At 38.8% G+C, this 26,909-nt stretch overlaps 2 protein-coding genes across 5 annotated transcripts in view; one reads left to right on the top strand and one right to left on the bottom strand.

Annotated features, from left to right (window-relative positions):
* nr3c2 (nuclear receptor subfamily 3, group C, member 2) overlaps positions 1-17,145 on the top strand; it is an 86,198-nt gene extending 69,053 nt beyond the window's left edge. For both annotated transcript variants that reach the window (XM_067584970.1, XM_067584969.1), the window contains exons 7-9: positions 2,936-3,066; positions 11,779-11,936; positions 13,874-17,145. In XM_067584970.1, coding sequence (XP_067441071.1) covers positions 2,936-3,066; positions 11,779-11,936; positions 13,874-14,029 — 445 coding nt within the window. In that variant the 3' untranslated portion in view covers positions 14,030-17,145. The remainder of the gene's footprint in view (positions 1-2,935; positions 3,067-11,778; positions 11,937-13,873) is intronic.
* A 4,222-nt stretch (positions 17,146-21,367) lies between these two features.
* The window catches only part of arhgap10 (Rho GTPase activating protein 10), a 54,068-nt gene continuing 48,526 nt past the window's right edge, over positions 21,368-26,909 (bottom strand). For 2 of the 3 annotated variants that reach the window (XM_067584971.1, XM_067584972.1), the window contains exons 21-23: positions 26,492-26,593; positions 24,938-25,029; positions 21,368-22,958 (exon numbers count right to left, since the gene is read on the bottom strand). In XM_067584971.1, coding sequence (XP_067441072.1) covers positions 22,870-22,958; positions 24,938-25,029; positions 26,492-26,593 — 283 coding nt within the window. In that variant the 3' untranslated portion in view covers positions 21,368-22,869. The remainder of the gene's footprint in view (positions 22,959-24,937; positions 25,030-26,491; positions 26,594-26,909) is intronic. The other variant, XM_067584973.1, reaches the window with a different exon arrangement.

Raw genomic sequence — 26,909 nt, 5'->3', positions numbered from 1 at the left:
AATGTTATAGAATTCATTGAAAAGGAGAATAGCAACCTCTGTAGGCAGCCTGCTGTAGAGGACCTGGTCAAGGTTCTGGGGCAGGTTTAAAGCTGCAACTAATAGCTTGTGTAAGTCAATGTCAGTGGGTCAGTTTGTCCCAAATAAATAAACAACAGCACAAATGCCATTGTGCAACACAGCGACAGCGTCTGTGAGCCTGTGTGGTATCACTTAGAACTTAGCACAGTTGGTAAAGCACTAGTTTGCCACTCCAGAGATCCTCTGATCCTCATCAATTTAGTGCCAAGTGGATGACAGTTAATTAAGAATTATGTGTTTACTTCTGTGGAATGACAACAGTTTTTGGAGAAAATCAAATTTTGTGACAGAGATTGCAACCAACTGAATACCCCTCCCTTTCAAGTGTGTAGGAGAACCTATGGTGGCCGGGAAACTCGCAAAAAATGCGAAAGGCCCTCTCTAGAGTTGGTGTATGCCTTGTCCATTCTGGGCTACTTTAGAAACATGGTGGTGCAACATGGCGGGCTCTGTGGAAGAGGACCCGCTCCGTATGTAGATATAAAGGGCTCATTCTAAGCTAACGAAAACACAATGATTCCTAGTTTCAGGTGATTTTACACTAATGAAAGCATGAATATTATATTCCATTTCTGCCAATAGATCTAAATCTTACACACTGGTCCTTTAACAGTTTATGTGATTTGGCAAGTTCAATTTGGAAAAAGACAAAGTTCTAACACAGGAAAATACTGTAATTACATTTGCATTTATATTTTAAATGAATATGTATCACTTGCAGAGAAATTAAGATCTCTTTTTACTGTACAGTATGCTGCTATTTCTGTATGTGATGCAGTTACAGTAGGCCTGCCTCACTGATGGATGTGCCTGGTATTCAGTTTGACAGAGCGGATAAGATGTAGACCGGCTGGAGTTACAGTACTGGTGGCCTGTGTGTTGGTCACATGTTTGCTGCTCTGTTTTTTTTATATAGCCAATATAACTATACAAAGCAGTGACACAGATAGCAACCACCGGGGAAAAGTACATTTCTAACATCAGTTTGCATGCTAGATAATTAATTAGCCAGTCATCTGTAGCATGTTGAACAGCTTGAAAACTTAACTGCAAATGTCAAGATCTGTCAGTTTTGATGCTAACAAAACACAGTCTATCCTTGGATTGTAAGCTGTAGTGCAAGTTTATTTACATTTTGTCACTGTGCCAGCTCAGCTGTCAATCAGTCAGGTATGCCAGCCCACCCACTCAGATGCTTTGAGGATAAGGGAACATTTCAGATGTATCTGTAAGACGTTTTTTTCTTACCATCACTGATTAAAAAAAAGAATATAAACAACACATTAAAAAAAACTTTTTGACATTATATTTGACTGCAAAAATTAATGCTTAATTGTGATTTCAGTTGGACTTTTAGTGAGTTGTTTTGATGTACTTTTCTGAACAAAATAAATGTTATTGGCTACCTCCATCTAAGGGTGAATCTGAACTTTCCTTTCTCCTTAATTCTGTCCTGCTTCCTGAATCTTTTACCATAGAAACAGAGAAATAGAGAGAGTTCAAGACTGGGAGAGAGAGATAGAAAGAGAAACAGAGTGAGAGCGAGACAGAGAAAGAGATTTAGAGAGATGAGAAGGAGAGAAGGGGAAGGAGAGAGATTGCTGCCAGTTTTTCTTTCCTCCCCAAAACCAGCAGCTCATTTTGGGCAGTGATTCAGCAAAATTGATTTCAGGCAGAGAGTGCGAAAGAGACGGAGAGAGAGAGAAAACGTGTGGAGACTTTAGAAACTCCAGCCCCAAAGTTGTATCAAATGGTGTTATGCTGCACTTTGCAAAACTGCTCACATAGACAGAGCTGCTCGGCAGAAAAACAGGTCTGCTCCTCACGCAGACGTTGTCACACTTTATCAGCCATTCAGTCTGGCTGACAGACACAGCTGTAGAGTAAATAACTGTAAAGCGTTATGCTATCTTATGGCTTAATGGGAACATTATGCACTCATTTCCTATCGGCTGCTCCTGGTCCTCTCTACAAAATGTTTAGTCTAGTTGTTATCAGAGTGAAGTCTCCACCCTCACTGCCTATGTAAGGATGCCTATGTCACCATATCGTGGATAAAAGTCTGTTCAAGTCAAGCCACAGTGCTTGCATTTAATTACCGTATTCTAGATGTTATGGTGATTTATAGCAGAGAGAACTGGCATCTAAAAAGCCAGAGATTCCCCTGAATCTGTGGCATCTGCAGAGCACATTTCTGATTGGCTCGTGCTTTATCCCTTCTAATGTTTCTTTCCTGTTTTTGTGAAGTTTGTGACTTAACTGAGATTATTTTGCTGATAAAACGTGTGTGAAAAAGAAAAGGGAGTGAGAAAGTGTTATGCATTATAAGCATGGACCACTTGTGTGTGCATTTGGGTATAAACATGTACAACTCTATGTTCATCTGTGTATCATTTCTGTCAACATATATGTTGGAATACTTACCTCCCTCTTAAGAGTGTTTCTGTCGTGACAAAGGTTAGATATAGGGTCTTTCCTAGTCTGCCACAGCCTTAGAAAAGTGGTGCATATGTGCTGTGATACTGTACGCAGCGCTCTGCAATCTTGGGGGGATTTGGTATTCTGCTCTTAGCCCAGACTAGCAGGATCCTCCTCTGCACTGTGTGGAAATATTGTTTCACTGGGCTGAACTCCTGTGGTAGGAATTGTGAGCAAGTGAATGACTGAGTCAGCTGTGAACAAAACAAAGAGAACAAATGAATAAATGACTATGATTGAGCGAGTACTTAGGATGGATTGTAATGATTAGGCCCTGAAACAACTACATTTTTTCAAGTTCATAATGTTGTTGCCATGTTCTTCTGCCTCTGTTTCATCATATAACCTTTCTCCCTCTCTATGTGCTTTTCCTCAGGGACCGCATGCAGCAGTCAGCCATGTACGACCTGTGTCTGGGCATGAGGCAGGTGAGCCAGGAGTTTGTTCGACTGCAGCTAACCTACGATGAGTTCCTCTCCATGAAGGTCCTGCTGCTTCTCAGCACAGGTAGGCAGTGAGCTACAGGCCTGAGCATGCACTTATTTATTCATCCTATACACACCTGCTCACACTGTTTTTGTGTGTGCCTGCAAGCAAACTGTATAATGAAATGTCATTTGGAAATCATTATTTCAAAAACATGATGTAGTCAACATCGCTTCCAAGCAAGAATTGATTGAAATTTCAGGCTGTCCATGGCTTAAACTGAGAAATCCCAAACTTGAACATTTATGTGTGCATTCGGTAACATTCTTTAACTTTCTGTCTGTATGATATGATACGTTACGATACGATACGATACGATACGATACGATACGATACGATACGATACGATACGATACGATACGATACAAGGAAACGAAATAAAATACTTTATTAATCCGCCAGGGGGGAAACTGAGTGCCACCATACATATAGGACAGACAACAAAAAAAGACAAAAACAGACAAAAGGTGGAAGGCATACACATCTCAAGGCAGCACAAAATAAGGGGAAAGCACAGCACCATAATAAATAGTGTAAACATCAATGTGACTATAATAGTATATGTTAGTGGTTATATATGACATCAACAGCAACATATCCATGGATACCAACATCATCACAGTCCTCAGTAAAACCACCATCCTAGTCATCAACATCAGGTCATCATCATCATCATCAACAACAGTGACAGTCAACAACAACATTTATTAAAAAAACTTCACTGCAGCAGGTACAAACGACTTCCTGAATCTCTCTGAAGAGCACCTGGGCATAACAAGCCTGTCGCTAAAAGAGCTCTTCAGCTCGCTAAAAACATAGCACATCAGATGATCCTCATTTTTGCATAACACTCTTGAGCTTCCTACCCATTCTTTGCTCCACGGTCATTTTTAGTGAGTCAGGAGTCAAGCCAACAATGGATCCTGCCTTACTGATCAGTTTATTGATCTTGTTCCTGTCCTCTCAGAGGACAGTAAGGCCTACACACTAGACGCTACTACTAGAGACTGTTCAGCACCACTTTAGTCCACCTTTGTGCCTACAAATGTCATTGACTCTACCAGGAACATGTCCCAATTCAAGCAGACCACCCAGACATCACTGCTTAAGGTTGATGGTCGGATTCTTCTTTCTATGAATTCTGCATTTAATTTCATCAGGTTGGATTGATCAGATTTGTTTTTTTATCAGGGGATCATGATAGTATTTCACGTCAATCCACCAGAATGTTCTGTAAATTCTTTCTGTGTAAATTATTTTTGCACAATGACAGGAAACGTTTTCTAGTTGAAAGTACCAACCCCCTTTTATACATGTTGCCCATTAAAGGATGAACATGCTGTGTTGCTCTAACATGAAGGCATCCATCAATGTTAATGGACCCAGTTTCTACCAGTTGAGTGGTCCTTAAACCAGTGTGGTGTAATAATGGTACAGTTAGAATCAGGACTCATCAGAATAAACAGTACTGGTGTTTTTAGCCCACAGTGATAATCTGTGGTTTACTGTGAACGGGAGAGGTACTTGTCTGTTTGTCTGCTCTTATAACCCTGTACAGGCAAAGGTGTGATGCGTTGTGTCCTCTAGCTAAATTAGTTCCCCATATTTGTATTATGGGTTTTCAACTGTTGTTCTATGGGCTGTTATGACCTGATTCGCCCAACATTACCATGGGAAACATTTTGATATGTTGTTCTGTTCCTTTCATTACATACCTTGAGATTGCAGCCTTTGAAAAGAACAGCTACTATATGGTGTTGGCAACGCTCATACCTGCCTTCCTGGCAGCCACGATCATGCCTTTTTAAAGTCTGTTGGATCATGCTGTAAGCTCATTCTTAGTAATCCGTTGACATGCAAAACAAGTGTGGAAATAGACTTGCTGTTATATGCACCTGTTAGGGTAGCAACATACAGAATATGTAAATGAAAAGGGGGGAAAGTGTTTTCACTTTTCTTATCATTTAGTGAAGGATTTACTGTTTTACAATATTTTAGTTTTTAATTGTTCATACATTAACAGAATACTGTACGTCTATCACTCGCTAAAGGGGATCTCACTGTGTTTCCACTCACCGCCAAACTGCCCACAGGCACTGCAGCCTCATAGAAAGGATGTGTTGGACGAAGTTGCTGAATTGGAAACTGAAAGCAGTGTTTTTTCCACCACCTCAACACACTGTGCACTGCTGCTGTCAGTTCAATAGTAACAGTTAAAGATTCCGTGATGGCAGCTGTGTCATAACTTCACCATCCACACCCACTCGTAGCTATTAAAAAGATAACCGCAAGTCTCACAACGACGTTTGGGACACAAAAGACCTGCTGCTGCCCTGCATTCATGCATATTATGTCTATGTGAGAGAGAGTGTGAGAGAGTGAGAGAGGGGTGAGGATAAGGGGGTGAGGGAGAGTTGTGAGGAGCTATTTGAAGAGTCTGCTTGCTGGCCAGACTTCAAACTCTTTGAACTTCAGCACCAGTGCCAATCAGTGGAAATATTCATTGGCAGCGTATTTATTTTTCAGTTACTGAGGCCTCTCAAAGTGGTGCGTTAATGCTGGAAAAAAGAACAACCATGGTAAACTTTACTTCATCCTAGTATTATAAGTTCTACCATTTTATATGTACATTTTGGCCAATTAACTGAGACCATTTTCCAAAATGAATTATAATGAGTTATAACACATACAGTTATGTATCATATTACAAACATTAAAAGCAATTGAAAGGCCAAAACTTGACAATATATATTATGTCAGATATTTCAGATGTTTCTTTGAACTATTTAAATATTTCATTTCTAAAAGAAATGAAAAACTGTGATTTTGATACCCAACTTGCCTCTAGAGTCCTTATGGAAGGTTATAAAAGGACCTTTGCTATCAAGTTTTAAGCCCGAAAAGTTTTTGTTAAATGTCTTGGCCCTTTACTCTGATCCATTTTTGCAATACAGTTCCTAAATGATAAAGTTTTAAAACTGTAACTGTGCTGGAAAGCAGTTTTGCAAGTTTCTAAACCTTATCATATTTTGGAACTAATATGAGGGACTTTTTGGCTTATTAGATGAGGTATGATTATTAAAAACTGAAAATATGGCATTCTGGTGGCCTAGGTGTGTCAGTCACCACCATGAATCCCACCAAACCTTTGTTGCATGTCCTTGTCCTTCTCTCTCCCTTCATCTTCTGTCATTTCTTTATTGTTGACTGTGATAAAGTAAAAACAAAACCCCATAAATTCTTTACAAAATGTTGCTTCTTGTGCAGTACATAATGTATATAAGAAAGAAACTGCATTTTGTTACAGGCACATTTCTTAAACATACAGTGTATCCCGGGCCGATGGTATATTGCTGGCTTGGCTTCATAGTGCAGTGACATATGGAAGAGGCGGCGTGAAAGCATTTCCCTGATATAAACTCAGTGTGGTTGAGTCATATGGAAGCAGGGGAGCTGCGGCTGGACTTTTTGCTATTGGATGTTGGGTGAGATGAGGAAGAGTGAGAAAGAAGAGAGGATAGGAAACCAAGAGGGAAAAGGGAGATATAAAGAATGAACTCAGACAAATGTTGACATTGAGAGTTAGTGTTGGCGAGAAAGAGACAGGTGCATAGCTATAGGGAGACAGAAAGACAAGACACAGCGCGGGGGGGTGGGGGGTGGGGGTGGGGGGGGGGGGCAGAGCTGGTCCTTCTGTTGCTGTGCCCTCCCTCTCCTCTCCTCGCTGGTCCTCTGGAGGTTTTCCAGAGATCCCTGCTGTAGTTAATAAAGGCCAGTCAAGCACCAGGCAATGCTCCAAGACGTGCTATTTTTCTCCACTTCCTTCAAACCTGGGCTGGAATTTTGAAGGATAGGGTACAGATAAAAGAAGCAGGGATGCAGAATTGAAGGAGGGAATTTAAGGTACTTCACAGTTACTTCAATCTGCTCTGGTTATTGGGTTTACTCAAAATATAGCAGGAGAGAGAAGAAAATAATCATCTGATGCTCCTTTTCAAATGTGCGACAGAGAAATTCCTGTATCTGCCCGTTCCAAAGTACACACGATGGAGCAGCTGCACTGTATGGAAGTGCTGCAAACATATCAGCAGCAGCACTTGTGAATAATTTCAAAAACAAGCAGACCATCTCTGGATTTTCTGAGGCACTGTAGGAAGCTCTCTTAGTTACAGTCATTCAGAGATAATGCTAGTGCCTCGTGGAAGGAGTAGCGGCAGAAATGTTTACAGAGGAGTTGTCAGAACTTGTCAGCTGAGCAAGTACTGTGGAGTCACTGAGTGTGTGTGTGCCTTTGGGCTGGTTTGAAAGATTGTGTGTGTTACATAGAGAGAGGAGGAATGAGTGAAAGAGAGAGAGGGAAGGAGGGATAAAGAGAAAAGAGAGAAGGGCTGTTATTCCTCTCTGACCTTGGCTAAGGTTTCACTCAGCCTGCGGTGTCTCGTGACCCTGTTTGGATTTGGTACAGGAGCAGTGGCCTGCTCAAACCAGTTACACTCCTCACCACTACACAGACCTAGATAGTATTGCAAGATTAACTCGCTCATTTGTTCTCTTACCAAAGTGTCTTCACCTCTTTTTTCGAAATATGGCTGTTGAGCCTTATTCCAGATGGGAAGTACAGTATGTTTACCGTTGTGATGGGCGCGTTTCAAGCGACACATTTACAGTTAATTACGTAAAACCCTTATAATTGCTTTACACTAATTAAAATACTGTTATCATTTCTATTAGTGTTTTTGGGTCATGTTTAAATTTAAATTTCCTATCAGACAACATCCTAAAGCTTCACTGAGGTGTTATTGTAGTCATGCTCAGTGCTAGTTGTAGAATTCCCTAATGAATAGTATCTGGTTTTAAATCAAAACCGAGAGCCACCCTGTCAGTTAAGTATGTGCCAGCAACTGAGAGCAGGAAGCTGCATGTCCTTTAACTACGCACATGCCATGAGTTATGTTTGCCTCTTTATTTTACGTGCATTAGAAGAAGAGTCTTCCCCCTGCTTGTGGTACTCATAATAATGAAGCTGTTGTCTACAGAAGAAATATGGCCTAGTTGAAAAGATTCTATACCTGCAGCAAAAAATCCGTTTGACAACAATTACGGTGGTATAAATGCCCTATTTTGGGGCCGGTCACGGTAACGCCCTGAAATGCCAGGTCAGTTTCTAATCAGGGCGTATGTGGGTCAGTGGGAGAAAAACAAAAGGTACAAATGCGGCCCTGGGTTTTAGCACATTCTCATCATTTTAGCCATGAATTAAAGGCACAGAAATTACAGCCTCTGCACCAGGGTCCAATCTGTTCTCATATCTGTTTTCCTTTGCGTCATGTATGTCATGCCTGAAGGTGTTTGTGCATTTAATAGAATTGCATAGAAAGAGATAGAAAGGGAGGAATAGGCAGACAAACACACATTCTCAGTGTTATTGACCTACAGAGCAATGATCTGTTCTAAAAAGATGCAATTTTAACTGACAAGGAGTAGTCTTTTGCTACAGGCAAAAGCCTTGTCTGCCTATTCAGCAGAACTCAAACAGGTCTTGTCAGTTACTGGTTTTTGTGAGTGTTGTTGCAAATGCCTAAGATTTATCAGAGAAATCTGGCTACTGAAAAGTACTGAAAATAAATAACTGATATAGTTTTTCAAAGTTCAGTAATTTAAACCATAAGGGCTCAGAATTTCATATTCTGCTGTAAAAGATGTTTTTGTGAGATTTCAAAAACATAATAAAAATTTACGAGACAGTGATACCATCGCCTTTTCTTGACATGTTTAGCCATGCTGTGAACGCCAAAGAGTCTAGTCACAGTGTTTTTGGTCGGGATGACTAGTTCTGTATCATCGCTACATTTGATTGAGAGTATTTTTGATTAAACATGACTTGTTGTGACTACTTGCTATCTTTCAAAAGTGGCCCATACTGCTGTATAAGAGAACTCATTCTCTATAGGCAAATGTGTAGAGCTCAGCCTTGGATGTCCAACATAATAATAGTAATCACTTTTAGTTATTATTAAGTCCCTATCTGTTTTTTTTTTTTTTTTATCTGGTTAACTATTAACAGTGGAGAAGGAGTGGGCAAGATGCATAAAATCCTCTTATCATGGTATATATATATAATTGTATATTGTTAGTACACATTTTCTGGAAAATCAAATAACGTCAAGCCAATTTTATTTGTATAGCCCAATATCACGAATCATACATTTGCCTCAGGGGGTTTTACAATCTGTACAGCAATACAACATTCTCTATCCTTAGACCCTCGATTCATCGGAAAAATTCCCGCCAAAAATCCTTTTACAGGGAAAAAAATGGAAGAAACCTCAGGAAGAGTGTCGGTGTATGGAATGGACCAGATGACAAACTTACCGAAATACAGCATGGAAAATCAAAAATTATAAATATATAATCAATTAAGAAATTATTTAAATATCCAAAGAAGAATGTCTGTTTTTGGCTGATCCTGCAAATGAAATACCTGACAAGTCAAGGTACATACTTCATCACATTGATGCAAAAATCATATTTTGTCATAAAACAGCTCACCGATTTGCAACATTGCCTAAATGTACACCCAGAGATATTAAAGGGATAATTACCTCGGCATAAAACGGTATGGAAAAATCTCTGACAGCTAACAGCTTGTCTCTCGGTATACACTACCAGTCAAAAGTTTGGACACACTTTCTCATTCAAGTGAATGGGTGTGTCCGAAATTCTGACTGGTACTGTGTATTATCGTCACAGAGGCAGCATTTGCATTACTCTGTTCAAGACAGGAGTGTGCACCGGACATCTTGGCATTAGCTGAAGGATAACTGAGGGCGTTCCCTCAGACTGATTTGAGGTGTGCTCTTTGAGAGGCGAGGTGTTTCTTAATCTGGTAGCCAGCAGCTTAATGTCATTTAAAAGCTTTTGGCAGACTTCCATTACTGTGACTTTGTTCTACCGCACAGAGGGAGAAAGTTACTGTATCTTCACATCAGTCTGAATTCCTCCCATGACATTGCCTTTTTATTTTAAGTGCATTGATGCATCCAAATCATTATAATGTGAACGAAGGCTGTACTGTTGTCATTTAATAGCTCTAGTCATTGAACAAAGTGCATGATGAATGAGGTTTGGTAGACAAAATGATGAAGTTCTTTAATACACATAAGCACTATTGTTCCATTCTTTTGCTGTCACTGTTGCTGAGATAACTTTTAATCAATGCCTTCCAGTATGTCAGCCATCTTTCATGAATTCGTGTCTACACATGAGAACTAATTACCACTTGAAATGGTGAAAGTGGTTGTAATGAGTTGCTAAATAGGCTTGGGTCGTCAACACAGGGAAAATGTCCAAAAAAAGGCAACTGTGTGGGAGTTAGAGCGTTACTTCACTGTGCACCTCTAATTACCCCTTTACACAAATACACATTTCTACATAGCATACCAGTGGTTGTGCATATTGCAGCCCATTAGCTACCAAGCGTGTTTAATGTGCATTTGCCACACATTTTCTGAAATGTACCATACATTTTGAGATTTATTTCCTAGCTTCCAGGTGGCCAATTTAAGTATGGTATAAAAATCAACTCAAAGAAACTTGCTTGACATTACAGTAAGCATTTAGTCTTTCTTTTTTAAAGTTATATTATTGACATATGCATTTATAAAGAAAAAAATGTTAAAAGAAAAAAAAAAAGTTAAAATCTTCCATTTCAGTACATTCAAGGAAACATGGACAGGTGAGAATTAATTGTTGATTGCGGAACAGTAACACCTCAAAGAAAAATAAATTACCAGTTCACAGTATGATTGCTTTTTCTCTTTCTTCAATGTTTGATATCCTGACAACATGGTTGATAAATGAAATGCTTTTTGAACATCTGAGTTTAATTAAAACACAACACCAAGTCAGAGATTTCAAAATACAGTAGTCCCTGCTTTTAACTGCATTAACACACAACAATATTCATACTTGATATTGATGCATACTGCCAGCTAGGAGCAGGCAATATGGATAAAATCATCTATCACAGTATATTTAATGTTATATTGTGGTTTTAATTTATATTACAGTATATTTATAGTACATTTTCTTGAAAATCTATTAAAAATTTGTATGTGAATACTATAATAAGATGGATAAATGACATACCAGACAAATCAAAAGCACTTCATTACATTGATATAAAAATAATATAAAAAGCCAATATTGCTATAAAATTGTCCAGGTTGTTAATTTACATAATTGCCTAATACAACCAGAGATATTAAAGTTATATCTAACTTTGTATAAATGGTAATTTCTGACAGTTTTCTGACAATTTTTTTATTGTCCTATTGTGTATGTATGGTCATACCCTGCAGCCAACTAACTGTTAATTGTGATGGATGATAGTCATCAAGTCTCTAAAGATTGATGAGTCAATCTGAAAGCAGTAATGTAATGTATGCAAAACATGCAAAGCTAGTGATATAGTCTTTTAATATCATACGATAAAGACAATTGGATAAGAATGCTTTTTGCTCATGATTGACAAAAGTTGAGATTTTATTATGTAAGGCATATCCCTGCCAATCATGTTCAGTGACCCATGGATTTTAGTAATTTCTAATAAATCCACACAGTATGTCATATCAGTTGAGATCAATTTTTATGCCAGATTTTGGCCATTTACACCTGTTTTGTTGTCCACTTATTAAATCCAGTCAATGACAGCGGGATTTGTTTGTTTCCCAGTTCCCAAAGAGGGTCTGAAGAACCAGGCGGAGTTCGAGGAGATGAGGGTTAATTACATTAAGGAGCTCCGGCGTTCAGTGGGAAAAGCAACCAACAACTCTGGCCAAACCTGGCAGCGCTTCTTCCAGCTCACCAAGCTACTGGATGCCATGCATGATGTAAGTACCCTTGCCCTGTCTGCCTCCTATGCCAATGGCCTACAGTACAGCACAGGCTTCCCTTGGCAGCCTCTCATTATGCCATGCCTTCACACACGGAGGCAGGTATCCAATGGCACTTTGGGACTCTAATATCACTGGAAATGTTTTGAGTAAAATAGCGACATAGTGGATTTGGATAATGCATTTTACTTAGTGGTTCAATGGTGCTGTGGCTTGGAATAAGGATTATTGCATCCCAATCTCTCCCTGAGGGGGAGGTTATTTTGGAAGAGGCGGTGACCAGCATGTATTGGTGAATGGAACAGAAGGGGATCAATGCCAACTCACAGTTTATTGGAACAGAGTACACAGTGACCACTGTAGCAAATGTGCTAAATCACTGTTCTCTTTTTATGCACGGGTCAACCGCTTTGTGCCATAACAACAGTGTAGGCAAGGGGTCACAGAGATAAATGGCCAGAATTCAATGACCCTAATGACTGAGTGAATGAGGTTAGTGCTGAACGGATGAGCTTCCTTTAAAGGAAGTTTTGTCCAGAAAATTAAAAAAAAAAAAAAAAATCAGTGGTGCCCCCAAGTGGTGAGCTACAAAGAATTGAAAAGGGGTCAGTGCCCCACAGAAAGCAAATGCACTTGCATGAATATGCAGAGGTGCACAGTGACGCTTTATTTTACAGGGACTTTAATTTTATACTAATTTCCTGGAATTTTGAGTAATTTGCAGATTTTTAACTGTTAATTTTTAGGGCACTGTACAGAGAGGGTGGTGCAAATTATAAGAAAAAACAAAAAAGTGTTAATTTGGTTTAGTTTGTAAGTACCAACTCATTATACTTATGCTCATATGTAGTTGTTAATTTGCAAAATGTTTTAATAAAGTAGACCCTTAACAATTCTTTAACTGAGATTTCTTAACTGAAAATACCAAGTTTTCAGTGTATAGTTTTCTGTGTCAAACTACATATTGGCATATTAGTTGTTTCTTTAAAACTCGATATCTCCATTTCCTCTATACTACCAAATTACATAAAGTATTGTCCTAAGAATTAACAGTTAGACAGCAGCTAATTTTAGGAAATTATTGAAAAAACCTAATATGCTAATATATCGTTTGACGCCCAAAACAACACCTGAAAACTAAGTATATGTAGTCAGGTAGAGAGTTGTCAAGAGTCTAATTAAGAATTAATTAAAATTAAGAATTTTAGTAAATTAACAACTACATATGAGCCCCAATATAATGAGCAGGTATTTACCAACTAAATTAAGTTACCACATTTTTTTCTTATAATTTGTACCAAGTTGCACCACCCGCTCTGTAAAATGTCCTAAAACTTAACCGTTAAAGGACCAGTGTGTAAAATTTAGGGGTATCTATTGGCAGAAATGGAATGCAATATTCATAAGTATGTTTTAATTTGTGTATCATCATCTGAAAATAAGAATTGAGTTTTTGTTACCTTAGAATGAGTCATTTATCTACATAGGGAGCGGGTCCTCTTCCATGGAGCCCGCCAAGTTGCAACGCCATGTATCTTCAGTAGCCCAGAACGGACAAACCAAACACGGGCTCTATAGAGGGCCTTTTGTGTTTTCCGTGAGTTTCATGGCCAACATAGATTCTCCTACACGCTTGGAAGATGGGGGCTATTCAGTTGGTTGAAATCTGCAACCTCACTGCTAGATGACACTAAATCCTACACACTGTTCCTTTAAATACCAGCAAGTTACTCTGAAAATTTCCGGGAAATTTGTATCAAATTAAGGGACCTGTGAAAGTGAACTTAACTACAATATATTAATAAATGATAATGTATCAATTATATCATTCTAACAAAATAATAAAAGTCCCTCTTGACAGCTATAAAATAAAAAAAATAAAAATCTACAGGTCCAGCATGTTTCTGATTAAATTGTGTGTCTGTGTTGTCCAGCTGGTGGGGAACCTGTTGGACTTCTGTTTCTACACCTTTCGTGAGTCCCAGGCCCTGAAGGTGGAGTTCCCTGACATGCTGGTGGAGATCATTAGTGACCAGATACCAAAGGTGGAGTCAGGCCTCACTCACACAATCTACTTCCACAAGAAGTGACTCACTGAACAGCTGGGACAGAAGCAGCATTGAGAACTGGAAGAGGGGAGTAAAGAGTTCAAGGAAGAATAAATGTGCATAGAAGGCCTGACCTGTGGCCTGCACCCTGTCGCCTAGTATGCCAGCGTCCTCGTCTTGGATGGGAAAGTTAAGAGACGTGGTGACAGAAGTAAAAGGGGGAGAAGGATTTGACCCTGCAGTCACCCTGAGTGGGTCAGAGCTGTGAATAGTTTGTGGAGTAGAGCACGACATACAGAGAAGGACTTGTGACAAATGTGACAAAGCATCCCGAAGTACCCCCCTGCTCTCCGTCCCAAAGACGATAACAGTATTTTCTATGGAGATAAAGCCATACATTTCTTAGGATGCGCTAGATACATTCACTACGCGCACACACACATACACATACATACACACGTAGAGGGAAATTCTCACTGATACACATGCTGTCCACATGCCTTCACACAAACGCACAGATGCACTCCACATGCACTAAAATCAGATTCCCTTACAAATCTAGAAAGAACATTTTTTGCAGATATTAACTGTTGCTTATGCAGTCTTTCACAAATAATAGCACTATGAAAAAAGATATATGCCAATATTTAGATTTTTGCTTTGCAGTGTAGCAACATACTGCAAGACTGCAGGGCAAAAGACATTATGAGGAGGCTCAGAAATTCTAGATGTAAGACGAAAGGTCTATCTGAATATATTCCAAGGGCTATACATGCGTCATCATAAGCTGAATAATCACATTAAAAATCTAACAAGTCCAAGTTTGAATTTCAATCGGTGTCATAACAGCCATCATTAACATTCACATACTGAGTTTTTTTTAATTAAAATATGTAGTAAAACAATCAAAACTAATATGCAAAAGTCCAAAGCTAAAGCTGTTTTGAAATAAAAATGTCTCTCTTGTGTAAAGAAAGCTTGCACGTGAAGCTCCCATGTCATGAAGTCACTATTTTAGGAATTGTGGTGTAGAATTAAAAATTATCGATGAACGATTACCTTTGTGCAAAAATGGTCAGGAGTGCTGCAGGATGGAGAACAAGCATTCACAGAAACGATTGCAGTAGAGTCCGCTGGTAATGGATTTGACTGAGGTGCATCCATAGTAATTGCTGTCATTTGTGTTATCTCCAGAGCAGCTGTCCAAATGTCTGTTTTTACTCACAACGAAGCAAAACCAGCCCTTTGTGAACCAACACTTATCTACTCTTCCCAGAAATAATAAAAAGCATTTTATAAAAGTGTGTTGCAAAGGTTTAGTTTTTGACAAGCCAGTCATTTTACATTAAGGTGCTTCATTTCTACAAAGCCAGGCAAAACATAACATGTACAGTAACTTGTAGACCGTCCATACAATACACTATATGGACACAGTTCAAACACACATACTCTGTAAAGTTGATATAATCCAAAATGGAGCATTACTCTGCAGTGCTTACAGCAACCGGCTAATGTATCAAAACCAGGCAAATGTGTACAGGTATTAACAACTTCTTAAAAACATTATATTCAGCTGTTGTACAGAAGATGTTTTGAGGTACATGTTGATGAATGCTTGATGAAAAACTGTGTTGGTATGATCACCTGTCCTTATTTAGTTTATTTCCCTTATCTTTGGGCCAAGTACTACTATCTTAGGTATGGCAGGCCTAGTCATCTGGACCATTAACTTGTCTCACACCCCACTGGTTTCTGGGTGGTTGTGGAACACTACTATGATGCTACTGAAAAGCGACAGAGCTGCTGGGGAAGAAAAACAGTGGGGGCGTGTGATTATTTGGTTTTTTTTTTGTTGCCCTGTGAGTGTATATTTACATGTGCGTATGGAGCGAGTATGGCCTAAGTTGTGTGTATATGTGCGTATGTGTGTTGTGTTTTTTGTTTTTTTTTTCCTGGCAAGCATGTGCATAGTTGATCTGCTCTTTCAGTGTGGGTATTATGCATTTATGTTATAGGATTAGCCATATCCTATTTCCACTTTTAGATTTGCACAGAGATACAATGTGAAATGAGGCATTAGTGCAGCTAGCAGGAATTGTCTGTTTTGATAAGAAACTGTGATGATGCGGGAAAAGACTTTCTGCATGGTCACCCAGCCTAAAGTTAGACAACATGACATCATTAGCACAGCAGGCTGGCGTACTGTATTCGTGGCCTCAGCTCTCTTGATGATGGCGCTGTGCTACACTATGAGGTCTCTTCTGTGGTGGTAAATTGTGTGAAGATCGGTGTACAAAGAGACGGAGGTGGCAGGATCACAACTGTCATTATCAGAGAGGCTTCATTTTACAATCCGTCTTTGTTGTGCATTATTGTTCAAGTTGTGAAGGACCCTTAAGCTAATCTCTCACTGTTTCTTTATTTTGCCCCCTTTTTTGTCCTTTTTAAAAGGAATAAAAAAAAAAACTGTCTAAGGTTCATAGGATGAATGGGAAAGTATTTTTGAGAGAATTATATTTTGCTGGAAAACAATATTTAAGTACTTTGTCTAAAAATGATATCCTTTTTGTAAAATGAAATGTTAATGCATGCTTTTTGATGAGATGTTTACATTGTATTTAAAAAAGGGAAACTTGTGCCTTTTTATCTCACCTGATTTACAATTTTACAGTATATATTGTAAATAATACAGCAAGTCCTTATGTTGAGTATAGTATAAAACATTTCTACTTTAACCATCTTGTTGGAATATTGGAAAAAATGTGTGTTTCCCACTCGCCATGTTCTGTGTGTTGGATCACAGAGAAAGAATTTACAGTGAGGGTTGGTGCCAGAAAGGGCCAAATAGAGAAATGAATGTATCATACATTGTGAGAGACTTATGGAACTTACTACCTGAATGTTAGAGAGAGTACATTTATTATCTTCTTATTAAGTAAAGTTATTTGATTTTGCATCTTTTTTTTTTCTTTTTTTTTTTACTGTTTGCATCATTGTTCACGTGGCTCAAACAAAAAAAAATAATCAAAAAGTATTTCTTATTTTGTAACAAGATGTATCAAGTGATGGATCCTTGAGTTGTTGCTGTTTAAATGATTTCCTAACCCATGGCGGTATTGTTGATGAGCACCACAATAAAATCAAAAAGTCACAAACTATTGACATTGGGATACGTGAAAGAAAGTTCTTGACTTTTCAGTTTGAGAGTACAAACTTTGTGCACACACGAAAAGAAATGAAACGATGGATGTACAGACTGTAAGACCTGAAGTCAAACCAATTCAAATTTGACTCTCCTGACCAGTTCTAAACTGGACATATTGCACTAACTGCCAAAATAACTTTCACAGAAGAAAATTTGACCCAAAGAATATTAAGATCTATACATCGTAGATACTTGATAATGATGACATTATCAGTCCCTGTATATCCCTTTGCACTCCAGAAATATAGACTATGACTGTTGGCTATTTAATGTTTATCGCTATTTAAAGGAATAGTTACGACACTTTGGGAAATACACTTTCTTGCTGAGTGTTACAGTAGATGAGAAGATCGATACCATTTGTGTCTGTGTGTTAAATATGAAGTTAGAGCTAGGAGATGGTTAGTTTAGCTTAGTATACAGACTGACCTGGCTCTGTCCAAAGGTAAAAAAATACAGCTACCAGCATCTCTAAAGCTCACTAATGAACGTGTCTCATTTGCTTAGTATGTAAAAATAACACGTTATGGTTTTGCGGGGGGTCATGTGGCAAACTTTTAGGAGGTCATTGTACTATTATAGGAAACCACCGTGCTCCACCAACTGTAAAACCACAACTTGTCATTTTTAATTTGTTTTTTGTGCCTGTTAAACGATATAACTAGGGCAGCAACTAACCATTATTTTTATTATCGATTAATCTGCTGATTACTTTGGTCTATAAAACATCAGAAAAATCTTGAAAAATGCCCATAACAATATCCTAGAGCAAAAAAGTGATGTCATTAAATGTGTTGTTTTGTTCCAATAAAAAGTCCAAAACCCGCAAATGTTTGATTTACTATAATGTAAAAGCAAGAAAAGCAGCACATTCATTCTCATAATAAAAACCTGGAGCTATCAAATCTTAGGCATTTTTGCTTGAAAAATAAACAAATAATAAATGATCAAAATAGTTGTTTAATGGCCTCTTGATCGACTCTAAATATAACACGTTAATTAGTGAGCTTTAAAGGTGCTGATAGCTGGGAGTTTTTTTTACTTTTGGAAAGAGGCAGACTAGACGTTTCCCTCTGCTCTCAGTCTTTATGCTAAGCTAAGTCAACCGTCCCTGGCTGTAGCTTCATATTTACTGGATAGACATTAAAGTGGTATCAATCGTCTCGTCTAACTCTTGGCAAGAAAGCGAATAACATGTCCAATTAATTCTTTAAAAGGAACCAAATTAATGAACTGTTTTGTTGGTCATCAATCACTACCTACTGTAAATAATAATAAAAAAAAAAACCCTTTCCCATACTCAAGAGAGCAGCGTTATCTTCAAAGCTGGCTCCTTCTAAATGAACTCTCCTTGTAGGCATGAATGACTCAGAATGTGTCCAACTGCTGTGTCACAGCGCACTATCGCGTCACTGTATGTGGAGTCACGTCATTGCCATTTTCTGTTCGCGGTGGTGAATCGGGTGTAGAGAGACTAAGCCATATCTCCACAGCCATGGCAGTGCATTTCTTATTAATATATAAATAAATATAATTGCTTTTTTTTTTCCAATTCCAAAAATGACTTTTTACTCAGATGCTTTGTACAATATTTCTCAGCAACTATCCAGCAAACACACAGTAGACAGCCTTCAACATAAACCAATAAAACATCTTTGAAACCAGTTACTACTGTATATCTTGATGCAGATATTGCCATACCTGTGTTTGCAAAACTATTGCAAGATTCTAATAAAACTGTTAAATTGATAATTTGATGTGTAATTTATCGGTTTGTGCATGTGTGTGTGTGTGTGTGTGTGTGTCTGTGTGTGATGAAAATTGTACCATGAGACAGAAGCTAGGAAAGGTGCCCTAAAGAAATGGGCTGTTTGATCTGGATGAATTTGAAACAGCTGCATTTGGTGGCTAGGGAGGATAATGAGCCAAAAAACACAGAGTTCGCATGGAAAAACAGAAATGATGTGGAGCAGCAGCAGGTACAGCAGTCACAGGGAGATGAAGAGAACAAAGAAAAACGGGATGAGTGGAAATGACAGAGATAAAGCATGCAAGGATGAGACTTTTTACAGTAAAACGGTGCCTGTGGAGAAAAAAAATCACCATTAACCTTGTTAAAAGCTGATCTGAAAACACGCCTGCTTTGCCAGACTGTATTACTTTTTTGCTCTTTTTTTTTCTCTCTCTCTCTCTGAATCCACAGCCCTCTCCAAATCTTCCCCAGATTTCCAATTGCTTTCACTTGTAGTCGTGCCAGATAAACAGAATCTATTGGATCAGGCTGATTTCACGGCTGCGCCCGCGCACATGGCGGCTTCTGTGGCCCACTTTCTGAGCTGAGGGTTTTTTTTCCCCCCCTCCCTCCACACTTTCTCCTTTATGTTTGAAATTTACTTTTTCTCCAAATTCCTACTCAGTTTTCACATCAAGTCTCATTATGATTATATTTCAGATGCTGTGAACTCTGAAGGAACCAGATAAAGACATAGGGATGTATTAAGTTAGTGTTACTTTAAGACATACACATTTGGGAAATTCAGACATATTTGTGGCAATTAGTTAAGTCATTTTCTCATAGTTAGAAGTAAACTGCTGTACAGCTTTGATCTAAGCTGAGTCATGGTGTGGGACTATGTTGTGAGGCTGAAGGACACTGCGTCATGCAAGGCAGAGGACAGCTGGCTCGCAGCCAGGACTTTGGGAAATGAGAAATGAAAACGTCCATCTGGATTTTTTCTCAAAAAAAACCTACATCTAGTCTTAATTGATACGGTGACGCTGATGTATATACATCATCCCCGTCTAATGGACACGGATACATAATGCATGCAGAGACACGAAAACTACCAAAGGTGACGCAACCTCAATCTCAAGTGATATAAAGAAGGCTTGAATATGCACCTGACCCATCCAGATTAACACTGTTGTTCATTGCATTACAGTCACAAGCTTAGGAGGAAAGAGAAATGCATGGAGCTTAACTGATTTCATAAACAAATTACTTGACACAGAGAGGAGTTTTAAATACTCCTGAGAGACACACAGGTAGGAAGAAAAAACGGAGGGGGGAAAGGAAGGCAAATAGAGCAATATGGCACGATTTCTGACAGACAGCAGAGAGCAGAGTGAGTGGCAGGCAGGGCGGATGTTTCTATGATTCAGCAGTATTCTGGCAGAGGGAAGATGATGAAGGACCTCGGGGGTGGGTGGTGGCGGTGATAGTGTGGGAATATTTTGCCTGTCTCATTAGCTCTGCCTCATTTCATTATGTAATCATCACATCTGCAGTGGCTTTAGGGAGCTGGTGGACATACTGTATGTGTCGCACCAAAACCTCAGCTCCAACCTCCTGTATTTTTAAAAAAATTTTTTTGAAGTGGACAATGTGTGTTTTTATATTTTTAAATAGTGCAGCCCACTTACTGGAGGTCTGAGTGCGGTGGTGGACTGATGGTAATTATGTAACTGAGGCCACAGAATCAGGTCTAGAGGCCATTTGGTGTGTTAATTACACAGATGCAGTCTAAGAATTAACATGCGTGAGGCTGAGATGTAAATGGATCAGGGAGGTGGAGGTGGATTAGTGTGTGTTTTCCTCTACGAAAGATTACAATCTATTTTTAATCCCGTTTAGAAAGTTAGTTTGGAAGTGGCTTTTAGTCAGACGAGCCAGCACAGGTCAATATAAAGAGGGAGGCCTACATTACACTACATGGCTCAATGTAGCTCAACAGCAATGGCTGCAGAATGAATCCTCATTTCACCAGAAACTTTATTCTTAGACACTGTGGGGAAACTGTAGTTTCACTGTCACAATGGATGAGTCATCAAAAATTAGACATATTTCATAATGACTAAACAAGATGCATTTCCCAAAATATGAATTTAACTCTAAGTCAACAAAATGTAGCTATAAATGTGGCCTACAGTGCTTTTCTTAATTCTCTTTGGTCTACAGTTTTACAATGTCAGTCTCATTTTGGGAGACGAATCTCTTAGTATCTAATAGAACCATATGAAATCAGTGCCTCAAGTAATGATTTTAAGATTTTTTAATTTAAAAAAAAAAAAAACAACAACAAACCAAAAAGCAACCCTTCTCTGAAGACCTAATTTTGTTTCATTTTAAGTCATCATTTAGAACATTTATTTCGCTGCAAGAATACATGATACACTAAAGAACAAAAAAATCTTTATTTGTTTAACATTGATCAAGAGGATACCCAAAGGTATAAATGAAAGTGAAGTCAAGGCCCTTTACAAATATCATAAATCAATGTCTTAAATTATTGCAACCGCCATTGAAAACACAAACAATCAGCTGAACTAAAGCTCTCAGAAAAATTAAAGTGTAGCGTTGAATAGGCGAGGGATGAATTGTAATGTGAGAGGTGCGTACATGCTAAAACCATTCCAAATGAAATACACCTACTTAAAACCTGGCCAACATTTAACGGAGACTTGTAAAATATACTTGGTATTCATAACTCTTTTAGGCTATATACAAAAAACAGATGTAAAACTTTGAAATACTGCATTTTGTGGTCTTATTGATAATAAAATTTTGATTTACTATCTAATTACTTATTCCACTGAAGTTGAGGATAAAATAATCATAAACTAAAACTACAACTTTTTGTGGGAGTGTCTCATTTCTCTGCTCAGAATAAACTGAGCAACGTTTAAAACAGACTTTAAAAACAAAAACACAAAATAAATCATTTTACAGGAAAAAAAAACACTTGGTTTCAATCATTACTATCTATTGAAACTGACCTCTGCTGACTCTACATGTTAATAGTGTTTAACACAAGAGGCTTATCAGGCACCAAAGAGGCAATTCACTGTTTCTGTAAAGGAGTGCACCAAAAAGAAAACAGTACAGAGTGTATTTAAAATTTTTAAAAAGTCATGCAATCAACGTGCCAATTAAATAAAATAAAATTAAAACAGCAGTGTGCCTCATTTTGAATATCTAAATAAGAAATATGCAACATTTTTATAAGTGAAAGCAGTAACTCTCCCATTCATTTTCATATATACCCGTACATACATTTACATTTTGGGTGTTCTGGTGAATAAGGCACAAAAGGTATCTCTAATATTTCAACAGAAAACTCTGTGCATCATCGTCAAGAGGGTCGAAAGCTGCTGGATTTTGGTGCAAAGCTTAAGAAGAATTGATTACAGTGATTTTAGTGCTGACATCAAACCATAATAGTTTCTGAGGATCATGCTTTGACTTGAAAGCTCATGGATACCATGTATAACTGGGCAGAAGAGAGAGTGAGGCCTCTGAGACGCTCACTTTCTGGTGCTGCTACAAAGTTACTTGGATGTTTAGAGGCTACGGAATCTTCGTATACAGCAGAACGTTGTAAGTGCTGACCCATTTTGTAATAACAATGTTGAAATTCATGTGAATACTAGACCAAAGTAAATAAATTCAAACAAAGCAACATGCTTACACATGCATCAGAAATGCTGCTTTCTGGCCAAAATGCCTATACTTGTATATCAAGAATATTCCACCACACATTGTCACTTGCTTGAGAGAATTGAGGGTTTTGGATAAACAAGGCCCTACTGTGAATTTCATAGTTGAGGCACATGCATTCCCAGATACTTTTCCTGGTGGAGGTGATGATATGTCCATAAATATTTCCATTTGAGGGGGCTACAGCATCTCCACATAGTTTTCAGGGATGAGGCCCCGCTTTCCCTCCAGCTCCCCCTCCAGCCAGCCGGGCTCTCTGGATTGGGTCACTGCAGGAAGAGGACACAGCGTCACCAGGGGACAGCACAACAGCGAGGGCGAGGGGGTGGGGGACAGACAGAGGACACAAAGCCTCCAGTGAGAGTGTGTGCAATGTGTCAGAGAGAACAGAGCAGAGGTCTGAAGAGGATACAGTAATTATGCGGATACACACAGCGACTCATTTTTATCTCTACTGTACATCTCCACTCTGTTTTTCGGAGCCAACTTTTTCTCGAGTTTCGCCGTGTGCAGAATCTCAGCAGCAAAATGGAGCTTCTCAAAACTGTTTAGTATGACAGATGTGTCGGAGCACATCGCATTTTTATGACAAGTGGTTTCAAAATCCTCCCTGGATTCCTGATTTGTCTACAGAGTGAGCCAATTTAAAATTTTGAGTTCCCCCTACCATCGCCCCTCAAAGGCAATGGTAGAGTAAATATTGAGTATAAACTAAGGAGTCGACCTGCCACAAGAAGTCAAAGCACAGTATTTAAACCTGCCATCAGTCCCAAACTGACTGACAAGTCTTTCAATATAAGGACTTACACAAGAAAACAATTAAATCAGTGTTATTAATGTTTTCTGTCATTGTTAAAGGTGTGTCAGTAATGTTTGCACATAATAAAAAATGTTTTCAACTATTCTGTGAATTAACCATATCTCTGTTTTGGTGATATAACTCTTGACTGGGGCCTTTAAGAGAATAAATTGGAAGTTTTTAGATTAAGTAAGTTAGAGAAAGTTGTCCATCTAATTTTAGGGTTGGGGAATAAACATATGTTGAATTCTTCCTTACACCTACTGTATATACAGTGGTTTGTTCAGTGCTCTTGACCTTTTGCACATTGTTACGCAGATAGCTCAGGCACAAAAAAAACCCCATAAATATATGCAGAAATAACTGAATAGTGTAGCAACATATTGTCAGGGGTCTTCAAGACACTGTACTGTAGATGTTTATGTAATAACGATCTCTGGACGTAACATTTATCTAATTATAATGTCAATCACTTAATTTGAAGCCTATTCAAGAGTTGAAAGACTGACAAAATGTGAGCAAAACTCTCAAAAACTCTCAAAACTTTTTATCTAGGAAAGTGGAGATTTGCTTTGAGATCCAAAACACACACTATCATTTAATAATACTTCCACTAAACAAAACAGTTAGGCTCCAAATTAAATATCAGAATAAGAAAATTGGCTCTAGAACATAATTCAATTTAGTTTATGAAAATGTGATACTTAATTCATTTTGTGTTTATTATTTCAGAGAATGAGTACATATTTATGAGTTGGAAATCCACCTTCTATTCAATTTAATTTTGCCATTGTAGGCGTTTTATCCTGACATGAACCCTTTCATCCATCAATGATGGCTAAAATGTAAAGCCATTAAAACAGGAAATACTGTAAATGTATTGAAATATGATTAAGGGATGGTTTCAGTCATCTATATCTGTTGATACTCAGGTTCTGATGTAGAGATCATGATGTTAACTTTAATCTGCAGGACAACAGAGGCTAACATTGTCAAAAAGATGTTTTAGGTAGAAAGAAACAAATCTTAGATGCTTATCTAGAACATAGCTGACCTTAACGACCAATAAACTGCAATCCATCGTGGGATCTTATCAAAGACATCACTACATGTCCCCTGTAAAGACTATAGTATATCAGTAGTGTCAGTGTATCACAAAAGAGGGTTTTGACAAGAAAAAGGAACTACAAAATCCTCATTTCCTCTGAGAGTGATTAAAGCTCAGTCGAGCCTCTTCCAAGACACACTGGAGAGGAAATCTGTGTCTCCTATCCTCCTACCCCCCCCCCTCCCCGACCCCCCCCCCCCCCCCCACCCCTCCCCGTTCCCCCTCTCTCCGTCTCATCTCGCTGTTCGATTGAAGATCAGATTGGGTGTTCGGTTTTCCTCCAAATCCAATATGCCAGGGCTGGTTCTGAGTGAGCGACTGGTGTAGGCGATAACACTTACCAGCGTTGAATATTGCGCCGACCTGGAAGGAGAGCTCAGAGTCGTGCTCAGCCTCACATGGGTACACTGCCTTTGCTTTCCTGCTGGAGACACTGAAAAATGAAGGCAATCAGTGAGCTGGCGGAGCTTTGAGGAGGATTACCGCACAGTTCAATCTGGGCCCGGGGCCTGCTTGTTCATTCACTCACTAGCCTGAAACAGCAGAAATGGGCCAAGTTGAAAAAAAAAAAAAAAATAAGAAAAGGTACTAAGAGAGGAGCAGGGCTGCTACACACTCTTGTCTTGCCCTATCTCCAGTCTAGACAGACTAGCGAGCGAGTCAAAACACACCCACATGCACCCGTGTGCGTGCACAAACACAATGAGAAGCAGCGCTGTTTGTATCAGGTTTTGTACTGCCGAAAAAGGCAGGCGCACATCAGGTCCGCACAGCAGACAACCATCTATGTTGAGATAATTAAAAAGTGGCGGGGGGATTCTAAAGTAGGTTTGCACACAAACAGAGGTAGAATAGAAATCTCTCTCCACAGTGCTTCAGCTTTTAAATTCACATTTGTGAGCTTAGAAGTCGCATTTTAAATCAGTTTGATGTAAAAGAGCGCCGTCAAAGAAACCATATTCATCGCTCTGCAAAGGTTAGTAAAAAGGAGTATTTATGCCGTTCCGTTCCCGAAAACATAAAAACTGTTTCCACAGAGAGGTTGTTTTGCCTGCCATTGCAAACCGTTATCTCGAATGCCAGCAACATTACCACGTAGAAATTGTGCCTTCAACAAATGATGCCCTGATAAATATTTCATATTCTTTCTGCAGAGCAACAACAATGCGGGATGAGAGAGGAGAAAGAGGATATACAAACTGGGAGAGAGAAAAAAAAAAAAAAAGTTTGTGGTCACAGAGCTGTCAATACAACAATCTTCAGCCGAGTTCTTGACTTCAGAATTTTAGAAGACTGCGCTCTTGTGGAGCCGGCGTTTGGCGAAATGAGGATTTGTGTTCATACGGTATGAAAATAACATTAATGGACTGCCCACAGAATGACCGAGCTGTTTGCAATTTTCTGTGCAACTTCTGAAAGCACTGAAAATGAATTTATCATTTAGTCTGAAAGAAGTAGAGCAATAGATCAGTGTAACGGGTGGACTGTCCGCACAGTACCATCCGGTTCACTTAAACACCTGTGTGTGTGTGTGTGTGTATCCGCAGTTTGACAGAAAGGGGGAGAAGGCTGCTGCTGCTTCTGCTATAGCCAGAAATTTGTGTTGCATTAAAAACCCTCAAAAGGTAGCCAAATTACAGGAAGGGTGAATTCATGAAGGTAGATGTTAGACGAGTGAAGGGGTTTGTGATTCTGTTGAGTGAGCATGCAAGATAAGACGAGCAAGCAGGTAATTGAAGCGAGCAAGTGAATGAAAACTGAAAAAGTCAAAGAGTTTCAGAGTGTGACGTTTAACCAATATGAGTGAATGAAAGTAGTTAACAGCACTCGTGAAATCCATTTGGGAGGAAAACAGGTATTTGTAGAGAATCCTGACAGAGGGACCCACGTCTTACCTCTCCTCTGGCTTCTCTTTTTCAGAGGCAGCAGTTGTGGCAGCAGGCTGGTTCTCTCCTAACATTGCAGGAGAGGACCAGGAGGTTGCTGCTGTGGAGGCTCTGCAGGAAAAACATATCTTAGTCACAACAGATTCTAGGGTTTTTATCTTTTGACTGAAATCATGGTATGTTTGTTTTGCCTTCAAGACTTTTATACACACACAGTATGTTGTGGTTGGAAAAGATAACTGGTAGATAAGATTTAGATTGTTTGGATGTGTGTCAACATTAGGAATGTGCATCACACATAGCATTTTTTTTCCCCCTAACTGACATCATGTCTTTTGAAAAGAAAAATGAAAAGAAAATATACTTAAAAAGGCGTTCAGAATGAGATGGCATGTTAAAAAAAAATGTTGGATCTGGTGATAAGAAG

The sequence above is a fragment of the Thunnus thynnus genome, chromosome 3, assembly GCF_963924715.1.
Source record: "Thunnus thynnus chromosome 3, fThuThy2.1, whole genome shotgun sequence".
Lineage (NCBI taxonomy): Eukaryota > Metazoa > Chordata > Actinopteri > Scombriformes > Scombridae > Thunnus > Thunnus thynnus.
The sequence above is the reverse complement of the archived record's forward strand: the minus strand, read 5'-3'. Positions and strand labels throughout refer to the sequence as shown.